This window comes from Hyla sarda, chromosome 9, assembly GCF_029499605.1.
Source record: "Hyla sarda isolate aHylSar1 chromosome 9, aHylSar1.hap1, whole genome shotgun sequence".
NCBI lineage: Eukaryota > Metazoa > Chordata > Amphibia > Anura > Hylidae > Hyla > Hyla sarda.
Window position 1 is genome coordinate 121,459,490 of NC_079197.1, and position 26,246 is coordinate 121,485,735.

The 26,246-nt window shown below is 43.5% G+C and overlaps 1 protein-coding gene across 1 annotated transcript in view; it reads left to right on the forward strand.

The window, feature by feature from the left end:
• MCF2 (MCF.2 cell line derived transforming sequence) overlaps nt 1-26,246 on the forward strand; it is a 154,321-nt gene that overhangs the window by 25,293 nt on the left and 102,782 nt on the right. Inside the window, exons 2-3 of the mRNA XM_056538222.1 lie at nt 17,349-17,417; nt 24,299-24,413. Coding sequence (XP_056394197.1) covers nt 17,349-17,417; nt 24,299-24,413 — 184 coding nt within the window. The remainder of the gene's footprint in view (nt 1-17,348; nt 17,418-24,298; nt 24,414-26,246) is intronic.

Below are 26,246 nucleotides of genomic sequence, written 5' to 3' on the forward strand. Positions count from 1 at the left end.
GATTATTGTCCCAATGAAGTGCTGTTAGATATAACTAGAGATGAGCGAACTTACAGTAAATTCGATTCGTCACGAACTTCTCGGCTTGGCAGTTGATGACTTATCCTGCATAAATTAGTTCAGCTTTCCGGTGCTCCCGTGGGCTGGACAAGGTGGATACAGTCCTCGGAGACTCTTTCCTAGTACTGTACCCACCTTTTCCAGCCCACGGAAGCACCCGAAGGCTGAACTAATTTACGCAGGAAAAGTCATCAACTGCCGAGCCGAGAAGTTCATGACGAATCGAATTTACTGTAAGTTCGCTCATCTCTAGATATAACCATTAGATCCTAAGGGCAATACAGACGTTCTCCTAAATCAGTGGTCTCAAACTTTGGCCCTCCAGATGTTGCAAAACTTCAACTCCCAGCACGCCCGGACAGCCAACGGCTGTCCGGGCGTGCTGGGAGTTGAAGTTTTGCAACATCTGGAGGGCCAAAGTTTGAGACCACTGTCCTAAATGAAGGGCTGCAAGATGTTACCATTAGAGCCCGAGGGTAGTATAGAAGTTCTCCTAAATGAAGGGGCATGTTCACCGATGAAAAAAACTAAAAGTCACCTGTTCCCGGTGATATACAAGTATTGTTCCCAAAGTGGCAGAACAATATGGCTCTCTCATCAATATTTTATTCTGTCTTTTGTACTCTTGTGAAACACATAAATGTTAATGTCTGTAATAATTTAAGATGATATATGAACCATTGACTGGATAGACAGGTATGCGTGGAGGACAAATATTGTTCCAGTTTGTGGAAACCATTGTTGGACAAAAGACAACACCTGCTTGTATGTCAGGCTTAAAAGGATTAGATACAGAAATGTCCCCCATGAATGCTAGCAGCGTAATGGCTGTGGAAAGTATTTCCACTAAAACATGAACACACGCTTGTCATAGCAGTTTACATGTCCATTAAAAAAAAAGCCGTACACCGGCCGCGCATAAGTCTTCATGAAGGTCTCACTGTACGCTATGGTAACAGGTTCCTTTCTATAAACATTTTAGGAAGCTTTAGGGGCTGTTTTGTTTTATTAGCAGTCACCGGAATGTTTTCCAGGAAGCTATTAAGATATCTTTCAATTTTCTTTAGGTATTATATATGGTTTTGCTATTACAGTAAATTCGATTCGTCACAAACTTCTCGGCTCGGCAGTTGATGACTTATTCTGCATAAATTAGTTCAGCTTTCAGGTGCTCCGGTGGGCTGGAAAAGGTGGATACAGTCCTAGGAAAGAGTCTCCTAGGACTGTATCCACCTTTTCCAGCCCACGGGAGCACCTGAAGGCTGAACTAATTTATGCAGGAAAAGTCATCAACTGCCGAGCCGAGAAGTTCGTGACGAATCAAATTTACTGTAAGTTCGCTCATCTCTAGATAACACAATGTAACTTTATTCAGGATAGTTGAGATGAGAATAAAATGTTACCTTTCTGGTGCCTCAGATCTATAGTACATTACAGCAGCCGATATGTTCTGCACTGTAACCAGACTGTTATTTTTCCCTCACAAGGGAAGGAAAGGTTTACGTAAAGTAATTACAGATGATTCTATAATGACATGGACTCCGGAACAGAATTCCACATAGACATTTTTCCATTAGGGCTTTAGCTTTTTGATTAGTTTTAAGCCTAGCATTCATATTGCCATCATCGTGAATATTATTATTTTCATTTATATTACATTTATGTCACATTCCACTTAAATTAGTTCTGGTCAGTTGTTCTAAAATTTCTTCCATAAAGTTACCTCGGTGTAAAAATTATGAGAAATTTGAGAATTTAATTTCTTATAGAAAATGACCATGTTGCCAGCTTAAATCTATCTAGTCTACCCACTGACATGAAGGAAGACTGCAGAGGAGGAATGAGCATCAGTAGAGTACACCTGGGCTCTGTGTCTAGTTGTTCTTATGTCGGACTCGGTCTAGGAGCGCCTTAGGAGTGAACCAAAGCAGGGGTGTGGAATTTAAAAAAATAATAAAAAATAAATAAAAAAGCTACTTGTCCAAGGGACTGAAACAGAGCACAATCTACTTGTCCCTCATGACCAAACACTGGTCCTGGTACATAAAATAATTTAAACCAAAATAGTCTGTAAATAAGGTTTTTATTAATAGAAACTTAATAGACAGACCAGTATGTCACCCAATTAGATGGATGGGGCCCCTGATATGTAAGTCCACCCCATTAAGTAGGTAGTCCCCCCCTTCAGGTAGGTATGTCCCCTCATCAGGCAGGCAGGTAGGGCTTCCCCGGTATGTAAATAGGGCACCAGATATATATGTTTCCCCAGATGGTAGGCAGGCAGGGATCCCCAAGTAGGTAAATAATGTCCCAGTTAGATATGTCCATCTGTCCCCCCCCCCCCACACTTGATAGAAAGGTAGGCTCTCAGACAGAGCCCCAGATAGATATGAGTCCCATTAGGTAGAGCTCCCCCAGTAGGTAGACAGGCCCCAATAGAAATGACCCCATTAGGTAGATCTCCCCCAGTAGTTAGACAGGCCACCAGATAGATATCGTCCCCATCAGGTAGGGCTCCCCCAGTAGGTAAATAATGTCCCAGTTAGATATGTCCCCCCCCCCACTTGATAGAAAGGTAGGCTCCCAGACAGAGCCCCAGATAGGTATGAGTCCCATTAGGTAGAGCTCCCCCAGTAGGTAGACAGGCCCCGATAGAAATGACCCCGTTAGTTAGACCCCCCAGTAGATGGACAGGCCCCCAGATAGATATCGTCCCCATCAGGTAGGCAGGTAGGGCTCCCATTATAACAATTATGCCCCCTAAGTCAGAGCTTTCCAAACCTTTCTTGGTGATGCCCTTTTAAGACATGCATAGTTTGGTGATACACTCCTTGCTATACCGCCAATTCAACATATCGCGTTGTGCGTCAACAATGCACAACGTAGTACCATTAGAAATGTGGAAGCTACCATCCTGTGCCATTTCAATTCCCTCTTTATCACACCCTGTGCCACATATTTCCCCCTTGATCCTCTCCCGTGTCATATCATTCCGCTGTGCCATTATATCCCCGCCACGTGCCGTTATATGTAAGCCCCTCCCCCCATTTATCACCACCTTTGCCACATTATTCACTTATTCACCAAACCTCCTCTCTCTGATCCACTGCTATTACCTTTCCTCTATCCCTACGTGTGCTCCGGCAGGCTCAGAGGCTTGGTGGTTGCTGCTGTTGCTGAACGGCATCCTCTGTCCTTACAGAGGTGCGCACAATGAGTGACATCATTGCACGCGCCTACGCCGGGATGCTGACGTCCTGCACGGCTCGCTATAGGTTGCAGCATACAGCTGCAGTCTATATGAGTATATAGCTGCTGTCTGAGCATACTGGGAGTTGCAGTTTTGCAACAGCTGTAGGCTCCCTTGTTGTGAGACACTGCTCTAGTGAGACATGTGACCTAAAAGGTTTACTCTTATATTGTAATTATTGTAATAGTCTGAGCTCCCACAATGCACTGTTCTCCGATAATTAGAAACCTACAAATGGTCTAGAACGAGACATAAATGGAGCATAGTGTGTTTGGCACAACCAGCCTTGTATCTTTAGCTAGGCCAACAGGGCCCTGGCCTAAGGCAGCACTTTATCAGGGGGTGGCAGCCTGGAACAAGATTATGTTTTCTTTTTTTTTCTTAAATGATTGGCGGCTGCCATCAACTTTGGATAGCCCCTCAACAAAATATACAAAAATGCACTCTGTATGCAAGTTTAACAAGCAAAGATAAAAGGCTGGGGAGTTGGGTTTAAAGAGCAAGGGGCGGATCTTTAACCTCTTCAGGACACAGGGCGTATGGATATGCCCTGCATTCCGAGTCCTTAAGGACCGAGGGCGTATCCATACGCCCGTGGGAAATCCGGTCCCCACCGCTAGCCGGTTGGGGACCGGAGCCAGATGCCTGCTGAAATCATTCAGCAGGCATCCCAGCACATCGCCCAGGGGGTCCTGAGACCCCCCCATGTCGGCGATCGTAGAAAATCGCATGTCAATTCAGACATGCGATTTTCTCCAATTCCGGGCTGATCGGGTCTCTGGTGACCCGATCACCAGGAAATTAGGGCTGATCGGAGTTGTCAGCAACAGCCCCGATCAGCCTAAGGGATAGGAGTGAGGTCGCAGAGATGCAATCTCCTCCTATCCCCTGCCATTTGTCAGAACGGAGTTCTGACCAATGGCAGCGCAGGACAGGGGGTTGCCATGGCAACCCCCCGTTCTGCCCGACCCTGGATGTCGAGGTGATCTGGGAAGAAGATGGAGGCCGTACCTGCAGGAGAAGATGCCTGGGGACCCGGGATCTTCGCTGGAGCCTGCTGGATACTGGATCAAGTAGGGAATCGTCGGTGGGGGGGGGGGGGATTGAAAGTGAAAGTAAAACGATCTTTACTGTGGCAACCACTAGGGGGGCCAAACTGCAACTCCCAGCATGTCTGGACATGTTGGGAGTTGTAGTTTTGCAACATCTGGAGGGTCACAGTTTGGAGACCACTGTTACAGTGGTGCCCAAACGGTAGCCCTCCAGTTGTTGCCAAACTACAACTCTCAGCATGCCTCGACTGCCCAGGCATGCTGGGAGTTGTAGTTATGTAACATCTGTCCCTTCAGATTTAGCAATTCTCATTACATTTTAGAAAATTGCTGCTCTACTTTGAAGCCCTCTAATTTTTTCAAAAAGCAAAAATATGTCCATTTTATGATGCCAACATAAAGTGGACATATTGTATTTGTGAGAAAAAATAAAATTTATAGTGAATATCCATTTTCCTTACAAGTAGAGAGCTTCAAAGTTAGAAAAATGCAAAATTTTCTAAATTTTCATGAAATTTTGGGATTTTTCACCAAAAAAGGACGCAAGTAACGCCGAAAATTTACCACTAACATAAAGTAGAATATGTCATGAAAAAACAGTCTCAGAATCAGAATATTCGGTAAAAGCGTTTTCGTGTTATTAATTCGTAAAGTGACGGTGGTCAGAATTGTGAAAAAGGGCTCAGTCCTTAAGGGGTTAACAGGAAAAGGTATGATCTCCATAAGAAGGGGTGGACAAATTAAGATTATGTGAAAGGAAAGAGTTTCATCTGTCCTAGGGCATAACAAAAACCTAAATTAACTACTGAGCACATCCCAATATCCACACTGTTGTGAACAGCTGGTGATAAGTATATGCCCCCGGCCACTCACAGCATAAGGGGGAACGCAAGATAACTAGTCCATAGTTCTTTTTTTAATTTAAAGGAATTTTTATGCTTTATTAAAACTGAGCTATGGGTCATGAAGCTGAGTCACAGGCACAGCTTGGCCTCCGTCCAAAAAGTTATTTACTGCAGTCTATACTTGGATATCTAGTAAAATGGAACTCTGCATATAGTAGTTATATTTATATATGTGACTACCTGTAGTTATTAATTTTGTGATACCATTAATAATAAATGAACATGAATAATGCAATATATCGTTTTATTACTGACTGTTATTGTACATCCTAGGTAAGATATTATTAGGCTATGCAGGTGGGCATGGTTTCAGCTATGGATTGAGTATATTTATTGACATTTAATTTTCCATACAAGGGAGGCCTTTCAGATTTAGAGACTATAGAGATATTTCAACAAGGATGGGAAAATTACAGGGTGATTCAAAAAGGATGGTGCAAAAGTCTTTAGCCTAAGTAAATGGCCAGTGACTGCAAACAAAGCAAAACTGACAGCACAGCTTTCATCTTCAAGAGCTAAATGTGTAATGTGCTTCCATAGTGGGACATGGGATGGGGACATTACAGCAAGAAAGAGATTTGTGCATGTTGGAATTTGAAAGAACAGGGTCTGTTGTGACCGTACAGAGAAACAATTAGAATACATTTGGTAAATGTGCTTGGGTAAAAACTACATTTAGCGTTGGGTAAAAACTACATTTAGCGTTGGGTAAAAACTACATTTAGCGTTGGGTAAAAACTACATTTAGCGTTGGGTAAAAACTACATTTAGCGTTGGGTAAAAACTACATTTAGCGTTGGGTAAAGCACTGGGTGTTGACTCTACCATGGTGGGCTACTCGGTACCCTGTGATTCATTGACCATCTTAAGATATATTTCATCTGCATTGGAAGCCATACGGATGAGGCTTCGTTCACATTACAGTCGGACTCCGCTATTCTGAGTTTTGTTGGCAATCTGGCCAGAACGGGAGTTTAGCAGAGAAAAGAGAGTGCACGCACCTTTTATTTTCTCCACTAAATTCCTGTAAAATTACTGGATCACCGATGGACCCCATGCAAGTAAATGGGGTCTGTTGGGACCCAATAGTAGCAGTTTGCTTCTGACACGTTTTATGGTCCAATTGGCTCCAAAAAAAAAAAAAAAAGAGCCGATCTGACCCTTAACGGGTCGAATGTAAACGGCAATGTAAACGAGGCCTGACATCATCTTCAGCAGATGAAGCCAGAACACAAACTGAAACACTGGGATTTTTGCAGTGACTTGCAAGGCAGATTTTAGGAGGACGAATCTGCTGACTGTTCAACAACGAGGTTACCTTTCACCTCAGTGGGAAGGTCAATCGCTGCTGCAACGTTAGAACCAGTTCTCTGGGTTGTGAATACCGAGGTTATAATTTTGCACCATCCTTTTTGGATAACCCTGCATATCGCCACCCAGTAAATGTTAATGAAGTAATGCAGTGCACTCCTTGCCACACGGTGAGTGTACTGAAGCCGGGACTCACTGCTTACATTCAGTACATTCTCTGAACCAAAGGGAATGTTAAAGGGGTATTCCAGGAAAAAACATTTTTTTATATATCAGCTGGTTCCAGAAAGTTAAACGGATTTGTAAATTACTAATAGTAAAAAAGAAACAGAAGTGGCACAGATACCTCAAGCCTCCTAAGACCACGAGATGGAGACGGCGTCCCGCTAGTCTGGAAATCCACCCTGGCAGCGGAGGTGCTAGGACAATAAAGACCGTAGTCACCAAATAGCAGTAAATAAAGAACAAAGGTGCCCTGCACTCACCGCTTCAGTCCAGGTAATCCTGCTCCCATCTCGGGTCACGACTCGAACACGGAGGACATGGATAGTGGAGCGCTCAGAGGCGACTGCCGGCGGTTTCACGCATAGGAATGCGCTTCATCCGGCCTCGACGAGGCCGGATGAAGCGCATTCCTATGCGTGAAACCGCCGGCAGTCGCCTCTGAGCGCTCCACTATCCATGTCCTCCGTGTGCGAGTCGTAACCCGAGATGGGAGCAGGATTACCTGGACTGAAGCGGTGAGTGCAGGGCACCTTTGTTCTTTATTTACTGGGATTTGTAAATTACTTCTATTAAAAAATATTAATCCTTTTAGTACTTATGAGCTTCTGAAGTTAAGGTTGTTCTTTTCTGTCTAAGTAATCTCCGATGACACGTGTCTCGGGAAACGCCCAGTTTAGAAGCAAATTCCCATAGCAAACCTCTTCTAAACTGGGCGGTTCCCAAGACACGTGTCATCAGAGAGCACTTAGACAGAAAAGAACAACCTAAACTTCAGAAGCTCATAAGTACTGAAAGGATTAAGATTTTTTAATAGAAGTAATTTACAAATCTGTTTAACTTTCTGGAGCCAGTTGATATATATATATATATTTTTTTTTTTCCTGGATAACCCCTTTAACTTATTAGCTTCTATATACCAGCCCAGGGGTAAGTGGCAATGTTCTATGCAATGCTGCGTACATTCCCTAGTAGAATCCCGTGGTGAGGCACTGGCCTAGTGAGTGTATGGCCCAATCTGAATCAGCCATCAGATACTTAGCGAATTGACTGCTGACCTGCCCTGAAATACATTTCCAGAGGTTTTCTCAAGTTTTCAGAACGTAACCTATTGTTTCATTTTTGGTTATTTTTTTTTTCTTCATTTCCCAGGTTACTATTTAAATGAATTAATAAATTATTAATTGTATTTATTCATTTGAAACCTGCAGTTTTGACTTAAAGGCGAATCAGCCAACCTAAATGTATAAAGGTATGTTCAGAGTCATTTGAGGAAGATCACACATGGATAGCACAGGATTCACTATTGATTGCAAGTAATGGAAACCACTCGTATCTCCGTCCTGCATGGTCACAGAGCATGACTAGAATCTGATCCAATAAAGGTCAACAACACATTTACAGACTCCAAGTTCCTATGGTCTATGTAGATGCTATCAAGCTAATTTCTTCATGCTTTTGAAAGAAGCTCAGGCAAGATGGCTTTCCCCTTAGCTGTGTACAAAAATAGAATAAAAAAAAATCTACAATCAGAGAAGAAACAGATTTGAAAAATAGAATAAATATCAGCATCTGAGTTTAATTAAAATAAAAAAAAATGAGGTGTCACATTCTCTTTAAGGGGTGGTACAGTGCACAAAATCCGTTTCTAAATGACTTACGTGATAAAATAAAGTATTGCAATTTATGCTTTTTTTTTGTTTTTTTTTGCTGTATACAGTAGCATAGTTGACTACGCTTTTGTATAAGGCAAAACGGAGCGTAATATAATGAAAACAGTCATATGTAACCACAAAGTGTAGTGTGAACCAAGCCTAAAAGCAGGCTCCAGTGATCTTCAGCTCCAGTGTGGACAGATGCAGGCCGCGTTTAGTGTAACAGTTGCTGAGGCAACCATACGACGCCCAGCGAGTTCCGTGCCCAAGCCCTAGAAATTAGAAAAATGTATTGTGCACAGAACTTGCCAGATGTTGTATGGTTGCTTTGGCAACTGTACTGTCCAATGTGACCTGCGTCTCCCCACACTGTCACTAAAGATCATGGGCCTGGATCTCTTGATGTCCGTTTTAAAGAAATTGACAGAAAAAATTAATAACAAGAACCATGCATGGACTATTTAGGTAGGTAAAATAAGTGTATACATTCGCATAAAATAGCAAAGCAACTACAGTGGTTCCTAAAGTTACAATATTAATTGGTTCCAGGATGACCATTGTATGTTGAAACCATTGTATGTTGAGACTAGAACTCTATGGAAAGCTGGTAATTGGTTCTGAAGCCCCAAATGTTCTTCAAAAATAGGAAAAAGTGATGATTAAAGAAAAATAAGTAGATAACTAATATAGATAAAGCAAATCCTTACATATAAAAGTAATAAAGATCTGCTGGGAGCTGTAATCACTGTCTATTTCAGTGTTTTCCAACCAGGGTGCCTCCAGCTGTTGCAAAACTACAACTCCCAGCATGCCCGGACAGCCTTCGGCTGTCCGGGCATGCTGGGAGTTGTAGTTTTGCAGCAGCTGGAGGAACCCTGTTTGGGAAACACTGGTCTATATAGAGGACAGAAGCTTCTTCAGGGTCCTGTACAGAACACACAATGTCCTAAAAAAAAAAAAAAAGGAAAATAGAGCCGCCCTCACCTGATGCCCAAAGGAGCAGCTAACCCTGGCACAGGTAAAGAGTACAGAACATGTAGTACCTCCCTGTACTGTAGGGGCGCTACTAGACACCAGTCAGTGCATACACTTCAGTAATACAGGTAAAGAGTAGTACAGAACATGTAGTACCTCCCTGTACTGTAGGGGCGCTACCAGACACCAGTCAGTGCATACACTTCAGTAATACAGGTAAAGAGTAGTACAGAACATGTAGTACCTCCCTGTACTGTAGGGGGCGCTACCAGACACCAGTCAGTGCAGGCACTTTAGGAATACAGGGGTTTTACCAGTGAATGCCCATTCTGATTGGTCGGTTCTTCCAGCCATTGACACGTTTCGCAGATTCCATAGCATTGTATGTTGAGTCTGGTTTCAAGTTACAATGGTCCAGAAAAGACCATTGTATGTTGAAACTATTGTATGTTGAGGCCATTGTAAGTTGAGGGATCACTGCAGATACCATTTTACAGTCCTGTGTACAATGTTGACTATACAGAATTGGCATGGCTGCTGTGCTACCTTCAGTTATGTGTCACTTTGATAAACAAAATGAGTTTAATATTTTTGCAGGTTTATTAAAAAGAATAGGTTATCTCCAGTCTACTGTCAGACATGTGACCTAACAGCAAAGCTTTGTCATCTGAGTTCCCATAATGCACTGCTAGTAACATACAACCGTAAAGACTACAACATCATAAAGTGAAGATACAGACAATTAAAGCAACAAGATGCTGAAGACATTACACACAGAGGCTAAAATGAGTAAAGTAGTTCACGTTGTTTGTGCATGTAGATTGAGGGCACGTGTACATGCAGAATGGGGTAGACTATTACACCTCTGATATCATTTTCTATTTCCTACAAAGCCTCATGGTCTCCACCATCAGCAAACACCGGCTCCAGTGCACACCCATCTACTCCACATGATAGATGAAGCTGTGATTTACAGTGTAAACAAGTACATAGGTGGGGATACCACTTATAATTATAGTGCAAGTCTGCAACGGGAATCCTGACTTTGTCAATGTTATGGGTAAAATATAAGAACTATTGCTTAATACGGATTTGCATACAGTCCAGCCCTCTTCCATGTAATAGCATTGATGTCACTGTTTTCTAGAAGATCCTTCCGTCTATACTTGTACTCTTTATTACATAGTTATTACCACATGCAGCCAGTTCTTTACCAATGTACCTGTATAAGTGGTCTAGCTACTGGCTTTCTAGGGATCGGCATACTCACTTTCATTGAATTTTCTCATGACCAGATTGGTTACAGGGTATATTCCATCCCAATTCCTCCCTTTTTTAAAGGAGTACTCTAGTGCAGAGTATTCCTGCTCCGTCCTGCCCGGGCTGCAAAATAAAGGAAAATGAACCATCTCTCACCTCCCTGGGTTCCCGCGGAGCACCACTACAGCTGATCGGTCCTCCAGTCCATCCTCTTCATACTTCCGGGTGTAATGAAGTGTCACATGGCGCTAAGCCTATCGCCGGCCTAGGCAGAACATCGCGGTGGCCGGTGATAGGCTGAGCGCCATGTGACGCTTCGTTACACCCGGAAGTATGAAGAGGATGGACCGGAGGACCGATCAGCTGTAGTGGTGCTCCGCGGGAACCCAGGGAGGTGAGTGATGGTTCATTTTCATTTATTTTGCAGCCCAGGCAGGACTGAGCAGGAATACTCTACACTAGAGTACTCCTTTGACAGATATTTTCACATGGAGCCATATATACTCCCATGAGTAAACAAGTCATTGGGGGATATTTATCAAAGGATTTAGACAGTTTTTTCCTGTCTAAATTTGTCTCACAGAAAGTCACAGTCTGAATATGTGCAACTTTTTTGCGACTTTTGTTCTTTTAGAACATGATGCATTCTAGTCTATTTTAGACGGAAATGCATTGGAAAATGCATTGGTGCTGAATTTATCAAAAGCGACTTTTCATCGACAAGTCGCATCGGCTGAAAGTACGCCGAAATGTCAGACCATACTGGAGAAGGTTTAAATACAGTCTAAAGCATCGATCCCGAAGTCCGTGCACAGAATTTATTAAGAGCCTTGCGCCTTTTCATAAATAAGGCGCACAATAGACCGGCCTGTAGTTTGTAGTTGTAGTTTGGTCTATATTGATGCGGGACAGAGACAACTTTGATAAATATCCCCCAATGTCTCCCAGATGATCAGCCAACTCATTTCCCAAAATACACTACATTACCATTAAACTTTACTTTGCATCACATGTAGTCCTGTCCCCAACAACAATATTGGATGTAGCCACTGCCTCACATAGGTTTATCAAAGTTCTGGGGAGATCTTTGGGGGTTCCCCTACTATTGTTGTGTGTTTGAGCTCATTGTTTAGAGCTGCAGCTAGTCTTTCCTTCTCCCAGGGGAAAAGGTTTGATTTGCTCCCCTGGCCTTGTATGTAGATACCTGGTAAAGGCCAAATGGTTGTCTGGCTACCCCAAAGGCACATACTCCAGTTGTTTCCCCCTGTATTGTTGCCCTTTTGGCGCAATGTGCAGCCTTGCAAATCCAGCTCTAAGTGTGGATGACATTAATCAAAGTTAAGTTTAGATAACATGCTTTTTGTGTAACTGAACAGCACCCGTTATGTTTACAGCACGCAGTGCGCCCTTCAGTTTTTATTATTTTTTTATATTTACAGACGACAGTAATTACAACCAGTAGACTCCTAAGATCCATGCATATCCACCAGGACTGAATATTTCAATGCCCATCATTGTAACGTGTTCCCCACCAGAAATTAGATGCATGTAGTAGTGTAAGACATTGCTAATACACGTCACAGGCTTGGGTCTGACCTTCACTGGTTGGTATGCTATGGACTTTGGTATTTTCTCTTTAAGATGTCTGTACTTTATTAACATATCTGTATCTACATGTTCTGGTAGTTTTAGAATAGAAGTCGTTATTATGTCATAATGCTTCATGGTCATGCCACTAGAGATGTGCGAACTTACAGTAAATTCGATTCGTCAGGAACTTCTCAGCTCAGCGGTTGCTGACTTTTCCTGCATAAATTAGTTCAGCTTTCCGGTGCTCCGGTGGGCTGGAAAAGGTGGATACAGTCCTAGGAAAGAGTCTCCTAGGACTGTATCCACCTTTTCCAGCCCACGGGAGCACCTGAAAGCTGAACTAATTTATGCAGGAAAAGTCATCAACTGCCGAGCCGAGAAGTTCATGACGAATCAAATTTACTGTTAGTTCGCTCATCTCTACATGCCACGGGTCACCTGTATGGAGCAATTTTCTGTACACACCACACCCAGGGGGTGACATCCTAATTGATAAAAAGGAAAACTAATTTATGAAAAAGGAAGTTGCTGCTGTTAGTGCCTAGAATGAGCGCCGCTTCCCCTGCAGGGCCGATAGGTGCCACTGAACTGCTACACCTGTTAGCTGATGTGCCCGGTAGATTACTGGTTACCTTGACTCATGATATTACTCGACCAAGAATCCAACATATATCACTGGAATACTAAGCTGCTTTTCAGATACAGGGACTTTGCGGGACTTGTAAGACATATTCTGCTTGTAGAGTCCTTGGCCATTACTTGAGAGTGCAGATGGTGAACAGCAGTACATCAGCATCAGCGTCTGGTACAGCTTTGTGGAAAACTAAATCCACATATAGGGGTTATCCAACCTTTTAAAATGGATTGTTGTACCATTCAAGTGAACAGGAAAATGCTGCAGTTTCATTGCACCTTGCACCATTGCTACCAAAAGAATTGCAATTGCTGGATGAACAGCAATAAACGTTGGAGAGGATGCGGTGCTCTTCATTTGGCTCATCGGCAGGGGTGTCAGGTGTTGGACCCTTGTTGATCTGATATTAATGGCCTACCTAGAGGATTGTGTTTAAAAGGTCTGATAACTCCTTTAAAAATCCTCTGAGTGTTTCAGACCGGCTCACGGCCAAATATTATTCAGTTAAACCCTTCCAGTCAATCACTTCTCATATTCATATATACTTGGCCTTGCCTTGGAGTTTAGACATGCAGCACTAACTTTCCAAAGAATGTGACCCAAGTTCAAATACATTTTCTTATTCCAAATGTTTCTTACTCTAGAATAAGTTTTCTATAATGGAGTCATCATAGATCTGTACTGTAATGCAACCTTGACCTTCTAAATTGCATTACAGTCGCTTTCTGTTAATCCTAACTCTACCATTCTTCTATCTTTAAAATTCTTGTAACTGGAGTAAGAAAAATTTTTGTATATCCACGTGTCCTGGGAACCAAACCAAACAAGTCCCAGCTGATGAAACTTTACATAGAATTGGACAATATCCAGTGGTGAAATTGGCCAACAAAATGTCTTCAAAAATGTGAATATGACAGTGATAGTGAACTGTTAATAGAATGAATAATGCAGTTCTTACAAGGAACAACAAAATCATTTTACGTGGAAAGAATTTCAATCATTTTTAGTGACACAATTCCGACTAATGTTTTTTGAATGCCATTGGAATATCCTATTCTTACAGTATTGTGGTGAGATTTATCCCCTTATGAAACCTAGGACTTTTTATGATATAATTTATTTAATGTATGTTGTCATTCCTTATGCGACAGTGTCAGTGCTCATATGTATTTCTGTTGGTTTTCAATCCACCCTGGACACCAGATGTGTTTTAGATTCTTCCCTTTACATTTCCTAACTATTACCCTATTGGATTAAGATGTGTTTAAATGGGCACTGTATCCAACTTTATTTTTTGATATGTTGTAGTACTTATGTACTACAACATATCTCTAATATACTTTTTTTTTTAATTTACATTTAAAAACCGGCCACTAGGGGTCACCCTCCTAGTGGCCGGCTGCAGCCTGGCGTGACGTCACGCCTGAAAAGGGACTGATTTTGGCCTGGCAATCAGTCCTTTTTCATTTAGGCTGCTCTCGCTCCCTGCCTGTCAATCAGACAGGCAGGGAGCGAGCGCATTGGCTCCCCGGCCACTCCTCCCGCACATGTCGTCGCGCCGCTGTCCCTGCACGCCCGCTGCCAGACTCTGCAGTAACTGTAAGTGTAATGAGGGAAAGGGGTTTGCGGGAGGGGGGTTTGTGATGGAGGGAACGGGGTATGCGGGGGGGGGGGGATGTTGTAATGGAGGGAACGGGGTATGGTGCGGGGGGGGGGGGGTTTGACGGAGGGAACGGGCTAGCGCATGGAACTAACTTATAGCTTATCTACACAGGGTGCCTCCAGCTATTTCACTACTACAACTCCCAGCATGCCCTGACAGCCAATAGATGTCAGGGCAAGCTGGGAGTTGTAGTGGTGAAACAGCTGGAGGCACCCTGTGTAGATAAACTAAGGGCAGAAGTCCCCCCCAGCAGGCATCAGTGACGTGGTGCCTGCTGGGAAAGTCTGCCTGGTAGTGAGCACACTACCAGACAGACAAAAAGTTATTTTTAAAATAGTAAAAAGAAAAATTTAAAGCAGGGAGGGGTTAGGGATAGATTGGCAATAGGCAGGGACAGAAAAAAAAAAGGATGGTGGGAGCTACCCTTCATTTGTACTATTGAAGGCAACAGTGTTTCACACACATGTGGGTGGTGCAATGAATCTAGAGCCCCTAAAACTTATAGGGCATCCCCAGCATTCACAGGTTCTGCATCCACACTGGGTCCTGATGCCATAAGAAAAAGGCTTCTTGTACGTGTGTCCACACTTGCCAGGAAGCCCATCATAGAAGGTAGTTTGAAGAGCCTGTCTTTAGCCCCTAGCTCACCTCTTCTAAGCCAATGTATTTTCTGATTTCTGACCAAATCAAGGATCAACTTTGATGTAGTCAGTACTTATCGGCTGCTGTATGCTCCAGAGGAAGTTGAGTTGTTCTTTTCTGTCTGACCACAGTGCTCTCTGCTGACACCTCTGTCCATATCAGGAACTCTCCAGAGCAGGAGCAAATCCCCCATAGCAAACCTCTCCTGCTTTGGACAAGTGGGTCTATAGCCCCTTCCATTTTTGCACTTTCGTTTTTTCCTCATCCCCTTTTAAAAATCATAACCCAATCATAACCCTTTCAATTTTGCACCTACAATTCCATATGATGGCTTATTTTTTGCGCCACCAATGCTACCTTACAGTGACATTAGTCATTTTACCATAAAATCCACGGTAATATAGAAAAGAAATTAATTGTGTGACAAAATTGAAGAAAAAATGCCATTTTGTAACTTTTGGGGGCTTCCATTTCCTTTTCTTTATTCTGTAGGTCCATACGGTTAAAATGATACCCTATTTATATAGGTTTGAGTTTGTCGTACTTCTGGAAAAAATCATAACTACATGCAGGAAAAGTTATACGTTTAAAATTGTCATCTTCTGACCTATAACTTATTTATTTTTCCGCATATGGGGCGGTATGAGAGCTCATTTTTTGTGCCGTGATCTGAAGTTTTTATTGGTACCATTTTTGTATTGATCAGACTTTTTGGTCGATTTTTATTCATTTTTTCATGATATAAAAAGTGAGAAAAAATACACTATTTTGGACTTTGGAATTTTTTGGCGCATACTCCATTGACCGTGCAATTTAATTAATAATATATTTTTATAATTCGGACATTGCAATGGTCCTGATCAGCCCGACTGAGCTGCCGGGAGTGTATTTTTGTTACTTTAGACGCGGTGATCAACTTTAAACGCCACCTCTAAAGGATTAATAGCGTGCGGCACAACGTTCGGTGCTGCACGCTATTAGCCCAGGGTGTACAGGTATGCCCTGCATCCTTAAGAGGATAGCCTTCAAGCTTTTTCATTGGTTTACAATTGTCAATTTATCTATGAATGAATAAAGCACAGGAAAATTGCCTATAGAGTTGCATTGATTTCAAATGGACAACTCATCAACATGGAAAACAGAAACCCTGGTGTCTTTGAAGGGGTACTCCACTGGCCAGGATGGAACTAAATGTTCTGAATGCTGTTTTTGCGCTGCTGGGGTTGGCCATGCCCCCTCGTGATGTCACTACCACGCCCCCTCGTTACGTCACTGCCACGCCCCCTCATGACGTCACTGCCATGCCCCCTTGTGACGTCACTGCTATGCCCCCTCGTGACGTCACTGCCATGCCCCCTTGTGACGTCACTGCCATGCCCCCTCGTGACGTCACTGCTATGCCCCCTCGTGACGTCCCTGCCATGCCCCCTCGTGACGTCACTGCCATGCCCCCTCGTGACGTCACTGCCATGCCCCCTTGTGACGTCACTGCCATGCCCCCTCTTGACGTCACTGCCATGCCCCCTCGTGACCTCACTGCCATGCCCCCTCGTGACATCACTGCCGTGCTCACCTTGTGACGTCACTGCCATGCCCCCTCGTGACGTCACTGCCATGCCCCCTCGTGACCTCACTGCCATGCCCCCTCTTGACGTCACTGCCATGCCCCCTCGTGACGTCACTGCCATGCCCCCTCATGACCTCACTGCCATGCCCCCTCTTGACGTCACTGCCATGCCCCCTCGTGATCTCACTGCCATGCCCCCTCGTGACGTCACTGCCATGCCCCCTCGTGACGTCACTGCCATGCCCCCTCGTGACCTCACTGCCATGCCCCCTCTTGACGTCACTGCCATGCCCCCTCATGACGTCACTGCCATGCCCCCTCATGACGTCACTGCCATGCCCCCTCATGACGTCACTGCCATGCCCTCTCAATGCAAGTCTATGGGAGGGGGCGTGACAGAAAATGTGGAATATTAGTGAACTTTAGCATGAAATATAAGAAACATAAACTGTAACATTTGCATGTAACATACCCTATGTTTAGAAGGATGAAATGAAAGTCATAGTGTCCATTTAATTTGATCTGATGTACTAAACATGTGTATGAACTTGTTGTTTTCCAGAGACTTCAGCTCCCATCTGTGCTAAGGACATCAGTGATCTGTTGATGAAAGAATTGGCCTTTCTCTCAGGTAAGCAGAGCTCTTCTTTGCCCCCTGTATTATCTGGTAATTAAATCCTCTCCGTGAACTTTTAGACTGTTTGGCAAAGTGATACCCTGTGTATTATCCTGTAGACTGAAATGCCACACAAGTGTACTTAATAAAACATTATGGGGATTTGGAACATATAAGGTTTCTGTGGGGAGATAATGAAGTCACAGACATTTATGACTGCACTGCTTGTAAATATATTTCTGTATAGTGTGGATAGAGAACTGCATATAGTTATGCTACGCGTTGGTCACATTGGCATCAGTGTTGCCTCATATATAGGTGCCATGAGATTAGGATCTGTTTTATTTCCTCCCATTGACTCATAATAGGTTTACTTGTGTGGAAACCTAGCCTAATGGGTGTCTTATACATTTTGGAAATCGTATTTGTCTGATTAACATACAAATACATAAATAAGGGTACATTCACATGGGCATATTTCCTACAGCTTTACAGCAGTGTATTGCTGCAGAAAATCTGAAGAGTATTTTAATACCATTGATTTCAATGGGTCAGTGGAATATCCACAAATCTGCCTCTATTGCGGATTTTCTGCTGAACCATTGAAGTCAATGGTAGCAAAATCCACAGCAGATTTTCAGCAGCAAATAAACTGCAAAAAATCTACAGGAAATACAACCTTGTATACAGTTTTAGATGAAGTGTGGCCCTGGGCAATAATTTAAAATGGGGCCCCCAGGTTGCGTTACCAAAGATGTTGTGCTCCCTGAATTGTGCTCCATCTCGGCTAATGTGAGTCAATGAGATTGCACTGCAAACCCCAAATGGCTGTGACTACAACATGACAAACGTAAAATAATTCCATCCAGGATGAATTTGTGGCTGCAGTAATTTGGGGGTCGCAATGTGACCCCATTTAGTGCAGACAGCTGTGGAGCAACAGGTTGTAAGGACACACATAGAATAAATCCAGTGCAAAACAGCATCATAAAATGTATGGTCACAGGAAACCACAGGGTCACAGAAAGCCATACATTTTATGATGCTGTTCTAAGGGTTTAATAAACCACCTAAAGAGCAAGAACTGATTTGTGCTGGATTTCTCTACGTGTGACCACATTTACTTACATTAGCTCTCAGTGCTGCCTGTCAGTAATAGCGCCCACATATACTATAACAGTGATCTTCTCAGTGCTGCCTGTCAGTAATAGAAACCACATATACTATAACAGTGATCTTCTCAGTGCTGCCTGTCAGTAATAGAAACCACATATACTATAACAATAATCTTCTCAGTGCTGCCTGTCAGTTATAACACTCACATATACCATAACAATTATCTTCTCAGTGCTGCCTGTCAGTAATAGAAACCACATATACTATAACAGTGATCTTCTCAGTGCTGCCTATCAGTAATAGCGCTCACATATACTATAACAGTGATCTTCTCAGTGCTGCCTGTCAGTAATAGAAACCACATATACTATAACAGTGATCTTCTCAGTGCTGCCTGTCAGTAATAGTGCCCATATATACTATAACAGTGATCTTCTCAGTGCTGCCTGTCAGTAATAGCGCCCACATATACTATAACAGTGATCTTCTCAGTGCTACCTGTCACTAATAGCACCCACATATACTATAACAGTGATCTTCTCAGTACTGCCTGTCACTAATAGTGCCCACATATACTATAACAGTGATCTCCTCAGTGCTGCCTGTCAGTAATAGAAACCACATGTACTATAACAGTGATCTTCTCAGTGTTGCCTGTCAGTAATAGCGCCCACATATACTATAACAGTGATCTTCTCAGTGCTGCCTATCAGTAATAGAAACCACATATACTATAACAGTGATCTTCTCAGTGCTGCCTGTCAGTAATAGGGCTCACATATACTATAACAGTGATCTTCTCAGTGCTGCCTATCAGTAATAGAAACCACATATACTATAACAGTGATCTTCTCAGTGCTGCCTGTCAGTAATAGAAACCACATATACTATAACAGTGATCTTCTCAGTGCTGCCTGTCACTAATAGCGCCCACATATACTATAACAGTGATCTCCTCAGTGCTGCCTGTCAGTAATAGAAACCACATATACTATAACAGTGATCTTCTCAGTGCTGCCTGTCAGTAATAGAAACCACATGTACTATAACAGTGATCTTCTCAGTGTTGCCTGTCAGTAATAGCGCCCACATATACTATAACAGTGATCTTCTCAGTGCTGCCTATCAGTAATAGAAACCACATATACTATAACAGTGATCTTCTCAGTGCTGCCTGTCAGTAATAGGGCTCACATATACTATAACAGTGATCTTCTCAGTGCTGCCTATCAGTAATAGAAACCACATATACTATAACAGTGATCTTCTCAGTGCTGCCTGTCAGTAATAGAAACCACATATACTATAACAGTGATCTTCTCAGTGCTGCCTGTCAGTAATAGTGCCCACATATACTATAACAGTGATCTTTTCAGTGCTGCCTGTCAGTAATAGCGCCCACATATACTATAACAGTGATCTTCTCAGCGCTGCCTATCAGTAATAGCGCCCACATATACTATGACAGTGATCTTCTCAGTGCTGCCTGTCAGTAATAGCGCCCACATATACTATAACAGTGATCTTCTCAGTGCTGCCTGTCACTAATAGCGCCCACATATACTATAACAGTGATCTTCTCAGTGCTGCCTGTCAGTAATAGAAACCACATATACTATAACAGTGATCTTCTCAGTGCTGCCTGTCAGTAATAGTGCCCACATATACTATAACAGTGATCTTCTCAGTGCTGCCTGTCAGTAATAGCGCCCACATATACTATAACAGTGATCTTCTCAGTGCTGCCTATCAGTAATAGCGCCCACATATACTATAACAGTGATCTTCTCAGTGCTGCCTGTCAGTAATAGCGCCCACATATACTATAGCAGTGATCTTCTCAGTGCTGCCTGTCACTAATAGGAACCACATATACTATAACAGTGATCTTCTCAGTGCAGTAAAAGCTCTCATTAAATTATTTACACAGTAATAGTTTTTCTCTTAAAGGGGTATTCCAGGATCTAAGCTTTTATCCCCTATCCTCTGAATGAAGGGGGCGTGGCATGACATCATTGGGGGTGGGGTTGACATTACGTTACGTCTCCAGTCTCATAAACCCGGAAGTTTCCGACACTGGAGACGCAGCCCCGCATACAATGTGGGTGCTACAGGGTCATAACAGGGGGGGGGGGGGGTCCCAGCGGTGGGCCCCCCATGATCAGACATTGTATCCCCTATTCTCTGGATAGGGGATAAAAGCTTAGATCCCGGAATACCCCTTTAATGCCCCACACTGTACAAATACCCCTTTAGAGCCCCTTACTGTGTCATAGCTACAGAGGAGACCTGAAGAAAAGCCTAAAGTCTGCAGCCATGCCACTCTCAGGAAAACCCCAATGCACAGGTGAAAGTCAAAGCCTGGCGGTAAGCACAAAGTCCTTGGGGAGAACTATAGTTTACAGTCAGTTAGTCAGAAAAAAGTCTCTAAATCCAGTGTGGGCTGCCATAATCAATAATCTGCAGTGTTACCTACCACCAGAGGCGGCTCCAGACTTTGTGAAGCCTTAGGCGATACTTGAACCTGAGGCCCTCACTATAGCGGCTCCAGAGTTATGATTCTGCATTGAACCTTCACAGAAAATACAGGGAAATCTCAAAATCTATAAAATCTACATAAATACTCCTCCTATACTAATGACAGATGACTGAGATGTCACCCTGGTGCCAGGAAGTGTAACAGGAGTACTCACCACTGTGTGTCCGACCCTCGGGGTGCTGTGAGGTGCAGGATTAAAGCAGCAGAAACAGGACCTAAAGGGACCTCATAGTGACAGACAGGAGCACTCCCTAAGGCTCTGCTACCCTGTATGTCTTCTTCCTGACACTCCCCTGAAGAACCCCCTTTAGCTCTTCACCTGCAAGCCCTATAAATATCCAGTCACCCACTTCTCATGGACTCCCCGTCTTCCCTCTCTGTATGGACCCCTCCTCCTGATCCTCCTTTAATAGATGTCTTTCCTGTACCCCCACATAGACTCTTCTGTCCCCTAATATAAATGTTTTCCTTCTCTTCTGTCCTCCCTTATAGGCCCCTCCACTCCTCCTGTTCTCCCCTAAAGACCCATCTTCTCCTCCTGTCCCCTCATAAATACCCCCTCTCCTCCTGTACCCCCTTATATGGAACCCTCTTCTCCTCCTGAACCCCCTTATACAGAGCCCTCTTCTTCAGCTGTACCCCTTATATAAAGCCCTCTTCCTCTCCTCTCCTGTATCCCCCTTAAATTGAGCCATCTTCCACTCCTTCTGTGCCCCTTTATATAGAGCCCTTTTCTTCTCCTCCTGTACCCCTTCATATTGAGCCCTCTTCCTATCCTCCTGTACCCCCTTATATAGAACCCTCTTCCTCTCCTCTTATAGACCCCTCCTGTTCCCCTTACAGATTCCTCCTATCCCACTTAATAGTTGCCCTGCTCCCGTTAATATTCCCAGTCTCCTACTTTCCCTTATTTCTGTTCCCCTGCTGTAATTGTCCCCTCGCCTGCTTTCCACGGTCTCTGGTGCAGCAGCACTCAGTCTCTGCTACTCAGCTCCAGAGACACCGCCTGTCCTTTTCCTGGGCCGGAGTCTGCTCCTGGGCAGGACTTCTATTGCAGGCCGCGCATGATTAGATGACCTCATCGCAATCGGCCAGCATGGTAAGAGCTGCAGAGCTGTGATTACAGGAGCAGGGATTCCTGTTCCCTGCTCCAATAAAATACTGAGTGGCAATGCGTGAATTGTACGCATCACCACTCATTTGACTTTCTTAGATGGGCAAGTTAGGCGGTGGTGAGGCCCCTGCTAATGTGAGGCCTTAGGCAGCCGCCTCTGCCTACCACAAGTCTCAGCAAGGTGACAAGGCTCCCTGGGTTACACTCTGCACATCCCTCTGCGCTAAAGTCTGTACTGTCACGGATTTACCAATTCCTGCAACTGTCAAGATAGTTATCTGTAACTTTGCATCAGTGTCATCATTGTCCCCTCGCTTGGCCCAGGAAGAGCTAGCTCATCCTCGGACCGTGTAGGTTAACGGTGCCCTGGTGTCACAAAAAATACGTCCCACCCCTGGTGTCGCCACAGCAGCATTTCTTCTCTATAATCATAGTAGTAGTAGTAGTTGTTGTAGTAGTAATAATAGTAATAAAGAAAGGGAAGGAGTCCAGCGTCCGTTAACTCAGAGGATGATATTTATTTCACCAGATGGTCACATACAGGAACACAAGGTAAAGTGACGCGTTTCGGCCTTAGAACAAGGCCTTAGTCATACACAACAAATAGTACAAAAAGACCTATTTTTATACATGTGGGTGGGCGGACATGACGTAATGAAACACACCTGCAATCACAGGCGGACATGACATCATGAAACGCACCTACAAATCCTGGTGCAACCCGCCCACATGTAAAAACTAGTAGCAACCGCCACTGCAAGACATATAAAACAGAGATTTTTTTTTTACAAGATTATATATAAAATAAAATTCGATGTTTTATATGTCTTGCAGTGGCGGTTGCTACTAGTTTTTACATGTGGGCGGGTTGCACTGGGATTTGTAGGTGCGTTTCATGATGTCATGTCCGCCTATGATTGCAGGTGTGTGTCATTACGTCATGTCCGCCCACCCACCCACATGTATAAAAATAGGTCTTTTTGTACTATTTGTTGTGTATGACTAAGGCCGAAACGCGTCACTGTACCTTGTGTTCCTGTATGTGACCATCTGGTGAAATAAATATCATCCTCTCAGTTATCGGACCCTGGACTCCTTCCTTTTTTTGCTACATTTTGGGCGAGGTCCACGCCCTGTTCGTGCGCACCTGGGGTGAGCTGAAGCACTTCTCTCTTTCTGCTCTAATAATAGTAATAGTATTAGAAATAATAGTAATAGTATTAGAAATAATAGTACAGTGGTCCCTCAACATACGATGGTAATCCATTCCAAATGGACCATCGTTTGTTGAAACCATCGCATGTTGAGGGATCTGTGCAATGTAAAGTATAGGACAATGGTCTACAACCTGCGGACCACCAGATGTTGCAAAACTACAACACCCAGTATGCCCAGACAGCCAATGGCTGTCCGGGCATGCTGGGTGTTGTAGTTTTGTAACATCTGGAGGTCCGCAGGTTGTAGACCACTGTTAGAGGAAGTTGTACTCACCTGTCCCTGCCGCTCCGGACTGTCACCGCTCGTCACCGCTTCCCGGGATGTCGCCATCCATCGTTGTCGCCGCGTCCCCGAGGTGTCCCCGACGCTCCGGTAAGGCCTCTTCTTCCCCTGCATCCACGCTCTACGACGCCGCCATCACGTCGCTACGCACACCGCTCCTATTGGATGACGGGACGGCATGCGCAGCGACGTGATGAAGTCGATGGAGAGCGCCGACGATGCAGGGGATCCAGAAGAGGACGCGCCGGAGCTCCGAGGACAGGTAAGAGACATCACCGGAGCTCACGGGGCACCGTAAACAGCTAACTGGTGGCAGCTGAAGCAGTCAGCACTGCCGGATAGCCGTTTATGTGATGGCCCCGACATAAAAAAGCATCATATGTTGATGCTGCCTTCAACATGCGATGGTCTCTGAGAGGCCATCGCATGTTGAAATTATCGTATGTCGGGGCCATCATAGGTCGAGGGTCACTGTAGTAGTAATTGATGTTGTTTAATTTTTATATTAATTATTAATTCGTTATTATATATTATATTATGAATTAGTATAACATATTTTATAATTGCTAGATTACTTGGCATAATTGATCTGTATGTGATATGACATTTGACATTAATTTATCATAGGTGGTCGGGGGAAGGACAACGGCTGGATCATCACACTTCCTGAGAATGCCACATTCCATGAGGTTCCAGAGAACGTAATAAAAACGGTGCTGACATATTTAACCTCCATTCCAAGGTATGGCTTGTAGAACATCCATCAGACAGATAAGCAGGCCCCCTCCCCATTGTTTAGACACTGCTTGCTAAATCTAGTATATTTATTTAAGTGTCTTAGTTTACATCGGAGAAAAAGGAGTTAAAGGACAACTCCACCTTTGATTAATATTGACTATATAGGCAGCAACGCCCAACATCTTTGTGATATATCACCATTATTTTCACTTATTTTTACCCATGTTTATTTCTACAGGATAAATGCTATGCATTGATCTCATTGTGACCTTATGTTCAATGGAATTATTGTTTGGGTTAATACATAGGACATTTCTGCCCATTTACATGAATATTCAAATTATTTTCTTTATTTATAAATGTACAATACTTACACTTGCACAATGTTTATATTTATGTGTGATGGGAGTATTCTAGGGTGTAGGTTCTCAACCTGGGGTACACGTGCTCTGGCGGTGCTTTCCATGTTTTAATTGTATACCTTCTTTGCCCATAAAATCTACTTTTAATGTACTGCAACGTGTATAGTACAAAACGAAAGTCATTTGCTTGAAGTAGGAGGAACATTACATAGAAACACCAACAACACTGCTCAAAGGTGTGTTACTAGGCTTTCCCTCCGTTAGGCCATGTTCACATATAGTTTTGAACCTCATTATGAGGTAAAAATGTCTGTTTTACACCTCATAATTTTTTTTTCCTATTTAATTACATTAAATGCAATGGAAAATGTCTGTCATTTCACTTGTGCTTAAATTTTATGATGTCTTGTTTTGAGATGTTTATTAGAGATGAGCGAATTTTTGAAAAATTTTATTTGACCGATTCACTATCGAAAACGGCTATTTCTGGGCTACAGAGAGCCTCAATAGGGGTGTAGAACACTTTGCCTTGTTGTAACACGCATAGGGAGTGTTCTGGGTTAGTGAAATAATACTGCTATTCAGTATGACATGCAGATTACAGGCATCGCTATTAGAATCACTGCCGCAGAGCGTCTGGATGTGGCTGCAGGCTCGGGAGACCATATGGCATCACAATTAAAGAGATTTTTTTGAGGACCCATTCTGGTGAGCATTGAGCTGGTGGTCCGCCGCAAGGTGAGCTACCGCCTGTTTCATCCCCTGCCTCTCAGTGCCCCCCCCCCCTAACTGTCTTACTTTGTGCAGAACTGCAAATGTTTCATTTAATCAGTTACGGTTCATTGTTATCGCTCCAACCTGTTTAATTGGATTCCACAGGCAATATATGACGACGACCATGGGGCCTCAGTCTTGAAAAGATTACATAGATTTTTAAATATGAAGATTTTGAATAGATTCACAACTTTAATGTGCCAGCAGCATGAGAAGATCACAGGGTGGCACAACGACAGAGCCTGGTAATTGGAATTAGCAAACTTTAAATCCTTTTTTGAGGACCCATTGGAAGGCAAGTCGGGTGCCAGTGACTATGGCAAAGTTCCTAGCTGTATCTTAAAATCGAGCTGGCGGTCCACCACGAGGCTAGCTACCGCCTGTCCCAGCCCTACACAGGAATTTCTCCCTATTTCCAACAAAAAAAACCCTGGGAAATGGCAGTGTTTTTAGGTGGAAATAGGGAGAGGTTCCATTTTAGGGAGAGTAACACTTGCCAAGAAGGGAATTAATAGTGCGAGAGTAGGGCCTTACAGGGGAAGTTTTTACCCCCACCTGTTACAATGGACCACACGTTGTTCCCTTCCACCTTTCAGAGGTCTTTGCATCGCATTAATACTTGGTGGTGTAGGTGGCACATGGTGTTTTTTGCACACCTTTCCTTGTGTTAAATAAAAAAAAATTGGGTCCATATATTTTAT